The 9,437-nt window shown below is 45.8% G+C and overlaps 1 protein-coding gene across 1 annotated transcript; it reads right to left on the reverse strand.

The window, feature by feature from the left end:
- Window positions 1-1,214: 1,214 nt before the first annotated feature.
- On the reverse strand, window positions 1,215-9,179 carry PKDREJ (polycystin (PKD) family receptor for egg jelly). Its single transcript, XM_009323655.1, has 2 exons — window positions 3,699-9,179; window positions 1,215-3,542 (listed from the first exon to the last, which is right to left on the reverse strand). Exons 1-2 carry the CDS (start codon window positions 9,177-9,179, stop codon window positions 1,215-1,217), a joined length of 7,809 nt encoding a protein of 2,602 aa, XP_009321930.1.
- Between the last annotated feature and the right edge of the window lie 258 nt (window positions 9,180-9,437).

Raw genomic sequence — 9,437 nt, forward strand, 5'->3', positions numbered from 1 at the left:
CGGGACGGGACGGTGCCGAAAGTCCCCGGAGTTCAAGGGGGGAAGGCGTTTCGGCTTTGGAAACGGCCGGTCGTGCCCGGCCGCGCCCAGTGCAGCGAGGAGCAAGTGACAGAGGGACGATGGGCGACACATTCCCATCAGCCGTAACGCTCCCCATAAACTCATTGCATTGCAAAGAGCATGTGAGATTTGGGGGGGTGGGGGTGGGAAGATATTCTGTGGTCTGTTTGTATCCAAAGTGAACTGCCTGGAGGATGCCCCCAGCTTTACGAATAAGAAATCGGGGTTTTGATCAAGTTGACCAGTCTTCCCAGTTGACTTGGACAGTCTTCCCTTACAGGAGGTCCCAGAGTGACCAGTGTGCAGGTACAGTTTTACAACACACAAGTCTACTAACACCCCCACACCCCCCCCCGGCTTTTAAAGTCCACGGTCAATGTCTTCCAAAGGGACACTGTAGCAAAGTCTTCTGCATACAAATGCAATGCAGTGTTGTGAAGGTTTATTTTTAATTGCCGGGTGGCAACCTGCTAACTCGTCCTGTCTTTTTATTCCTTATGCTCTGAGTAGGAAGGACGTACCAGCGTTTTCAGATCTCTGGCCATTTTTGCTCTTACATTAGCAAGTGCTCAGCCAGAGGCGAGAGTCCTGCTCAGACTCCTGAGCTAACTCCATATGCATCCCCTCCGTGAAATGGGCGTCAGTTCCTGTGTGTGCCGGCTACGGCTGGCATGGAGTTGGTAATGCCACGAGGTACAAGGTCATGCTTAGCAGGAAAACTGGAGCGAGGGAAGTTTTTTGAAAGTAACTTTTACCCAGAAACTGGGTGGGCATCTGTCCGCAGGTGATGAGTGACTGCTTTTGCATCACTTGTGGTTTTGGGTTTTTTCCCCCTTCACTTCTTAAACTGTCCTTATCTCGACCCACAACTCTTTTTCCCACTTTTGCCCTTCGATTCTCTCCCCACGCTGCTGGGAGGGGAGTGGGTGAGCAGCTGGGTGGGGGCTTACCTGCCAGCCAGGTCAACCCACCACACCATGACAGCCAAGCACCACTAAAATTGATGCAAAATAGTCTGGAGAAAATCTGAGCACAATTGCTACTAAGGGGTTGAATGTTAAAAAATTCTTAAAAGTAAATAATTTATTTATGAGCATTTATTTGAAATGCAAGTGTTACAGAGTAAAGGTCTTGAATACAAAATCTTTCCTTGGTCATATGACAAGATAAACCATTTTTTTTCCATTTATTTTTCTGTTCTTGAGCCCTAAATGTCGCTGATGTCTTCTCTCAGGCTGCCCGTAGAGTACACTGTGAAAAAGATCAGGCTCACTGGTTTTGGATGTTTTACAGATCAGAAAATAAAATATCCTTCTGAGCCTTTGCAAGACAAAAGTAGCCACTTGTGCTTCATCAGATGGTTCTTCATATACGGGTTGTTTCATATCTCTATAGGCAGACATAATAACAGCTTGGAAGAGATTGATCAAGACACAGATCATCACCAACATGAAAGAGGCTAGGAAAAGACCACCCAGCAACCTGTTGGATGAAAATGCGGTATCTCTGAAAGCTGAGACACAGTAAGAGAATACGGTCTGAGCTGAGTGAATCATGCTACTGTAATTCCACTCATGCTGCCCAAACACAAGGTAGCCAAAAGCCATAAATACAAAGAAGTACACCACCACCACGAGGGCCATTGAGGAGATTCCGGGAAGGGCTGCCAAGATCGATCTTTGTGCCAGGCGCACGTCATAAAAAAATTGAGAATATTTTAGAGTTTTCAAAACTACAAGAAATGCTAAAAAGCCCATAGTAATCCTTAAAATCTGATCTAAATGAGAAACTGCATGAAAATGAATGAAATCATTTGGGTGAAGTAAGTAAAACTTCACTATATCTGCTCCCACCTTAAACTTTATGACCTTTAAAAAAACAAAAAGGAGGAATACTGATTTTAAGCCAAAGTTGATTATATTGGAAATGTTTTTAATATAATCTTTTTTTTCTTGGCCTATGATGTGAAGCTCATCTGCTATGTAAATGAACAGAAAGGCAAGAACAATTACAAACACAAACATCTGAGCTTTAGTTTGCTGATGAAAAATGGGGAGTGCAAAAGAGTGTACTGACAAACTTGGTTTTATGATCCCAAAATGGGACATTTCAAATATGACTGAGATGGTGCAAAAGAGATCTGCATCTGAGTTAAATGTAGTTAGTTCAATGATCACAGCCCATGTCTTTTCATCAAGCCAGTTGCTCTGTTGTAGAGCATCCAGCCTTTTCGTTGAATTAGGTCTTCCTTCTTCAGGGAAAAAGTAAAACGTGTATCCTGCTGGTCCATACGTGTGCAAATCTCCGTATGAATAATACATCCACGGAGTCCTGTTTCGCTGGTACGTGAACCCACCGTAACTGCTGGCAACCTTGGAAACAGACTGGTTGGCAACTTTTGTCCAAGTGCCAGCGTAGTCACCTTTCTCTGGGATGTCACTGCCATATTTGTGAAGACAGTGGCTTTCACTGATCAGAAAGTTATTTACAAAGCTGTGAGGATGGAAACATTTTTTCTCAGTACCTTTAGCCCGCACTTGCCTCATCCTGGGCAAACCAATGATTTTGGACCAGCTGTCGGGAAGAAAGGTTGGCTGAATGTCATTGTGGATCAAAGGCAAGAACAAGTCTTTCACCCACACGTAGATATGTTCTAGCTTATCTACACTGGAGAGTCGTGGAGAGAATTGGTTATGGATGAATCGGTTGTAGTGGAAACTGTTGGTGTTCTCAGTGGAATAGGCAAAATTTAATAGCAGTGTTAAAAAGACAAGGTGACTGATGAAACCTTTTGTGAAAATAAATGCCTTGACTTTAATTTTTGCCCTTTTCAGCATGTTTGCAATTTCATCAGCTTCTAAAGGCTTATACTGCTTGGTGCCTCTGACTTTAGCAAGTTTCAAGTGCATCTCTCTCATCTCATCAGCACTCATCGTTTCTTTAGCCAACTTTATCTCAGAATACTTTTCCTGAGTTAACCATGTGATGTTTTCACAGTATTTTGGACGAATTGTACTCATAGCTGAGAAAAAACTGATTTTTAGAATTGAGAGGAGAAACACATTCTCGATAAAGGAGATTGCAGATGCTAAAAGCCACTCTAGTGAAGTCTGATAGCCATAAGACAAACCATATAACACAATGAAAAATGATGATAGCCCAGTGACAGCTATAACTAGTGCCCATGAGAGATAGACACACCACCAACAAAAAACTATGTGCGGTCTCTTGCGAAAGGGCATGGAGGTAATGCTTAGTGGTTTCCTTTCCTTCTGAAAGTTGCCCCCTTCTTCTGCGTAATTATTACTAAAATTGGAAGTTGATGGTGGCCTTCTCTGGCAGACCTTAGCCATTGGAGGGGAATTCGCGGTTATTGTCTGCTCCTCTGTTCCAATTACATTTGCATCTCTTTCAGAAACTGTGTAATTATTCCAGTTTTGGGGAGCTCCCTTGCTTCTTGTCTTTCTGGAAAATGGTGGGCTCTGTGAGTTGCTGGGACCAGGAAGGTTCTCCAAGGGACTAATATTCCTTGATTGTGCTGAAGTTTCTGAAAGGTACAATTGTTGCAAACATTCCTTCCAGTTCTTAAGATTTCCAGACAGGAGGGGTGACCTTACCTTTCGGTCCGTCTGAGCCACACCACGAGGAGAAGGTTCCTTCTGGGAATACTTAAATAAGGCAATTATAATCATTTCCACAGGTATGGTAACCAAAGCACATTCAATTCCTACTGTTATTGATCTCAAATACCTCAAGTGTATTGGAGATTCTTCATTCTTGTCAGCATTAAAGAACATAATATTAACAAGCAAGTTTAATAATAATATTGCTAAACACGAAGACAACCTTTGGAGCCTGCTGAAAGTGCCAGTGAGAACGTGAGCAAAAATCGAGAGCCACAGATGGCCCTCTGTCAGGCTGTTGGCAAGATTAATCAAAAAATAGTCGATTCTGGGCAGAGGTGTCTTGGGGTTTGTGGCGGAAAATGTCCTTTCTAGTAAGTGATCGCCCTTGTCAAGAGAAAGCCATTTCCTGCACATAAAGAACCAGGTCTTCCTGGTGGACGTATTCTCAACTTTAGCTCTGCTTAAGAACCAGCTTGGAGATGGGCCCTTGTTATTGTGCCAGACCCTGAAGGAACAAATGTCTCCCAAGTCTTTCTTGGTGGTTAACAGAAAGCAATCAGTGCTTCCTTGTTGGAAAGGTAGAAAATGTGGGTGCCGTAAACAATGGACGTCACTCGTGCCATTCTGGCCGATGAGCTGAAGAAAGACATCTGCTTTGGTTCCAGCTCCCCAGCGACTGCCTGTATATAAAGTGACCAAAAAGCTCACTTTATCAAAGGGGTCGTTGTCTGGCAGAGCTATAATCTTGTCTTTGCTGTCCCTGTCAGCCCTGTCTTTTCTCATGGCCCAGAGGGACAAAAGAAAGTAGGCGGCAAAAATAAAGAGCACTGTTAAAAGGGTCACTGGGTTTTTAGGTATGTCTGCTATCAGGGTTTTTCCCAGATCTACTGTGTTGGGGGTAACTATTACTTTGGCTGCCAGGAACCTGATGTCGAACGTGGATGCATTTGACATAGTGTGGACTGACAGACTTCTGCGACTCCGCTTCATATTGCAGACACAGTGCACCCTCTGCCAGTCGGTCAAGGAGCCAATCCTGCACGTGTCTTCTCTCCACAGACTTCGAACCCCATCCAGAAATAAGCACTGATCACTAAAAACGTGTATGCTCACCAGTCTCTGGGTTTGATACCTTACAACATAGTGTGTCAGCAAGACAATGGAGATGTTGTGAGTGTCTGTACCGCTTCCTTGAGCTGTGGCTGTCAGCAATGACTCTGGGAGACAGATAATATAGGGAGCCTTAATGTTACAGTCAGTGCTAGCTGTCTCATTTTTGCTTGCAACTGTTGGCGTGTTGTGAAAAGCAGCAAATGAGGCTATGGGATGAGCCTGAGTGATGTGGGTGCCTGTAAATACTAGCACCTGGAAAGTAACTTTTAATTTTGTCAGGATCTGAATGTATATGCTTTTGGTATTTCTGTTGACTTCAAAACTAAATCCTCCAGTTGTGTAAGCTTGTGTTTTATCGGGTCCCATTGCTAATTGAAAAGTTGAAGATTCTTTCTCTTTCCTAGCAATAGTAATTTCTGCTCCTTCAGGCACGATCCCTAGTAGATCCCCATTAGCCTTGGTCTCTGCCATTTTGAAACCCAAGACCATTGTTGCGATTTCTGATGTGTAACCTAACCAAGGGAAGGGGTTGTCATCAAACTCAAAAAGGGCAGTGGAAATCACAGCATCATGGGGCAATCCTGAATAATTTCCCTTTTTCAGTGATGGATAAAAGCAATTCCTGCAGGTGTTTGTGGTAGAGAAAGCATTTGCAATGTTCCAGGTTTCATCTTTCTTCAGAGTGATATTCCAGTGTTTCGTTTCCATTAGAGTTTCTGTTTCTCCAGGGACTTTGCCCTGGAAAACTATCTCTGTTAAATTTTCCATGATGGAGAAGACTTGTTTAACTCCACTTACATTGACATTCCTGCGATGCAGAAGAGCAGCTCTCAGGATGTTGGACAAGCATCTTAGTATTCCACTGGTTTGAATTTCTGCTTCCTCAGACCAATGGCTCTCATTCCTCTGTATCTTCAACACTCCTGTTACTTCTGTCAGTTTCTTGATGGCAAGGTCTTGTGATCTAACGTTCACTTCATCAGCTTCCTCTGTGACTTGAGAAAGAGAAGCGACTACTTGGTTGATTTCCATTGTGCTCTCAACTGAAATATTCAGGGCTGTTTTAATCAGGCTTTCCCGAAACTGAGCCTTAGGGAGCTGGAGAGTTGGTGAGGTTTTAATATCGTTTAAGACTGAGGCTGCCAGATAAGCCAAATAACCCGCGCTAAAATAATCTCCAGTCTGGAGATAAGATGTCATCGGTGCGCTGAAACCGCTCACTGAGGCCAGCAGTTCATGAAAGACAACGGCTAGTGGTCGACTGTTAACTGGGTTCCGTACACGGACATATAAATTCACTTGGGTAAATGCCCCAAGGGAATCGCGGACTTGAACGTAAAGTGTCAAGGTGTACTTCTGAGAGGGCACTCCAATTGGGAGAAAAGACGGAGGAGTTTTAGGCTGATAACCAAAGTACAGAATTGTGCCAAATGTATTTTCCTCCACAGAAGTTATTTTGGTAGTTTTGGGTACATTGGAAGCTACTATCACTTTGTATGTCAGAGGTAAGTTGCTGTCAGAAAATCCACTGCATTGAACAACAAATTTTGTCAGAAAGGCTGTACCCCAGTGTGGGTTGATGGTACACTTGCCAGGCCTAGGAGGAGAATTTACTTTAAATGCATGTCTGTAGAGTGAGGACCTACCATCCCAGGTAGTTACTTTTAATAGAAGTATGTAGGATCGATGTGCAGTCTTTGTAAAAGTCAGAGCATGTATAGACAGGTAAGCCCCAGACCTCCCCGTTGAGGTTCTGGAAGACCAGTCAAAGCTAATTTCTGTAGAGTTTTCTGAAAAAAGGGACCAGTAGTAGACTGGCTGGCTGTTTGTTCTACAGTTTAGGCATTTTCCGGACAAGGTAAATCTCTCTGTTGGAATTAGAGTGCTACCACAGTTTTCAAGGCATGCCACGTCCAGAAGGAGTGGGGAGCCGGGCTGCACATCTACAGTTTGGTCGGCATAACTCCTCCTTCTATCCTTTTGAATCACTAGACGAAAGTAGTATATGGCGTTTCCTGGGAGGGATTCTGGTGGCATTGCTTGAACTGGACCTGAGGATGTTAACCATTTCAAATCCCTCTGGGCTGGATGGCATCTCTTTCCTGCGCTGACTTTCATGTTTTTATAGTCTGACACCTCTTTAGTGCAGTACCAAGTAAATGTGATTCCCTTTAGTCCTTCCTGCGAATCAGGATCGTAGGATGCAGAGCCATCAAGAGTCCAATTATCAGAAAAACCCACTGTGCGGAACGTGCCTCCTGCAATATTTGCAACTAGATTGGTGCTCTCAATCTGAACATAAACTTTATCTGAGCCCCTGAGGACTGTTGTGGTCCTAATTGGAGTTATTGCAACAGTGAAGTAAAAGAGATACAACCCGTAATCTAAAGTAAAACTGGGAACAGTTAAGACTATCATTTCTACACCATACATCAAAGAAGAGTTTATTGGTTTTTCCCAGTCTGGATTAGTTGTTGTGTCCCGAACGGGATAGATTCGCCAGAAGGGTTTGATAGATATACCAACTTTGCAGTCTACTAGCAATCTGACAAAGAGGTAAAAAGATGTCCCCCTCTTCTGGCGCAGGACAGAGGTGTGAAGAACAGGTTTCTGAATCTGCACAGTGTCTATGTAACAGGCTTCTTTCTGGCAAGACACTGGTGCTTCTATGGTTTTTGCAGCATAGTTGTTGACTCTGACTCCTAAAATAGCCGGTGTAAGTGCACTTCTGGTACAGTTCACTTTTGCCACAAACCCCGTGTATTTCTCTGGATCAAAGGGTAAAGCAGAGCGACGGACAAAACGTGTGGCATTTCTTACATGATCATTGTATGTGTATGTGCTATTCTGGAGAAGGTGGTTTTTTTGTGTTCCAAAAAGCTGCAGATGGAAGGTCCACTCGCACTGTAGCATCGGATGTTGTGCAGGGATAAACCACACTAAGTAAGTAAAGCTCTGCAGAAAAGAAGGACGGCCACTGCTGAAAACGTGGACTTCAAGGTCTCTTTCTGCCAGAGACCTAACCAAAGCCCTCTTCTGATTCATATAAAGGTACATATTGAACTTGTACCACTGGAAGGCCACAAACTCTATGGAGAGTAAGTAGGAGAGCTCCTTGTGTTGGTAGAACACAGTGCGTGTGTTAGGGCCATCTGTGGAAATAGGGTTGTTGTTTTCTTTGGTTGTGTAAAACATTCCATGGTTGTACCTGAAAATGTAAGTGTTCCTGTTGGTCTTTCCTGGGTGAAGGTTGACATGGGTGGGAGTTTCTCTGCCTGCAGTTAGGCTCAGGGTACCATTGAGTAGATGTAGTTCTCCTGTCAATTCCTCGAACCTCTTTCCATCAATATGAAAATAAATGCTGGCCACCACCACCTCACCCGGGCTCTGAGGTGTGGAAATGGCACAGAAGTTGCTCTGCAGAGTAAAGGAACTGTAGGAACAGAGCCAACCTCCTATAGCCTGCATGTCCACCAGTCTGTAGGCCAGTGTCCTTGGTGTAAGGGGCTGAAGCCTCCAGGAGAGGCTGAGGGGCTGTTGAGGAACACTAAGAAGCTTGGAGCTGACACTGAGGACATGCAGCAAGTCAGGCTCTACCTTGAGAGAGAGGCTGAGGCTTATCTGAGGCATCTGCTCGATGCTGACTGAAGCAATGTGGAGCCCGTGGTGCCTGTAGCGCACAGTCAAGTGGTAGCTGTAGTAGGTGGCACAGGTCTGTTGCAGCTCGGCTGTTGGGTAGACAGCAGGTGGCGGCACGTCTCGGTGCTCACTGCTGGGAAGGAGAAGGGTAGAGGGGCTGCCTCCCTGGCTGCTGAAGCGGTACTGCCAGCTGGCACTCTTGAGGCGTGCACACCAGCCCAGCTCTACTGGCTGCCATGCGTGGATCAGGTGTGTCTGCGGCCAAAGCACGAAGAGCCGCATATCCTGCGCAGACATCTCGATGCTCACATTGTGGTGGAAGCACGTGGGTGCAGCGCAGGAAGCAGATGAGCATTGCACTGTAAGGAGGCTGGAGGCCACGGGTGGAGGAGTGCTTCCCGGTAAGAGGCCTGTCTGCAGCATGACTTGGCCTGACCAGCGTGATGTGTTCTTCACCCAGGCCGAGTTCAGGTACCAGAAGCAGCGTGGCGGGGGTGGTGGCCGCCCCTCTTTCCATTCTGCCTCTGGTCTTGCTCCTGGGGTGGGCTGGTAACGCAGGTTGATGGTGCTGTTCCAGAGGCATGAGACCCAGCGCTCATTGTCCCGCCGTTGAGTGACTTGTCCATGAGGGCCCCAGCAGGTGACCAGCAGGGGTGGTGGCTGGAGACGGGGAGAGGAAGCCCTCAAGCCTCCGGGGCAGCAGCAGAGCAGCTGGAGGAGGAGAAGATGGAGCGCTGTCATTGGAGTGCAACCTGATGGAGGTTGACAGCTGGGGAGTCCCAACTGCTGGAGAAAGGCTCTGAGGAGACCAGAGCCTGCCCCCCACCCTCCTCCCCGGCACAGCTGGTAGGAAAGGTATTTAACTTTAGAAACAGCACATCGTGTGCGGATATACCCGATGCCACAAGAAACAAGTATTTCAGGGCCAATAATCTACACGAAACACAACCGTCGGCGGCACCAAGGCCCCCCTCGGTGACACGGGGGCTCGGGAGACAG

Source organism: Pygoscelis adeliae, unplaced genomic scaffold (genome assembly GCF_000699105.1).
Source record: "Pygoscelis adeliae isolate BGI_AS28 unplaced genomic scaffold, ASM69910v1 Scaffold215, whole genome shotgun sequence".
Taxonomy (NCBI): Eukaryota; Metazoa; Chordata; class Aves; order Sphenisciformes; family Spheniscidae; genus Pygoscelis; species Pygoscelis adeliae.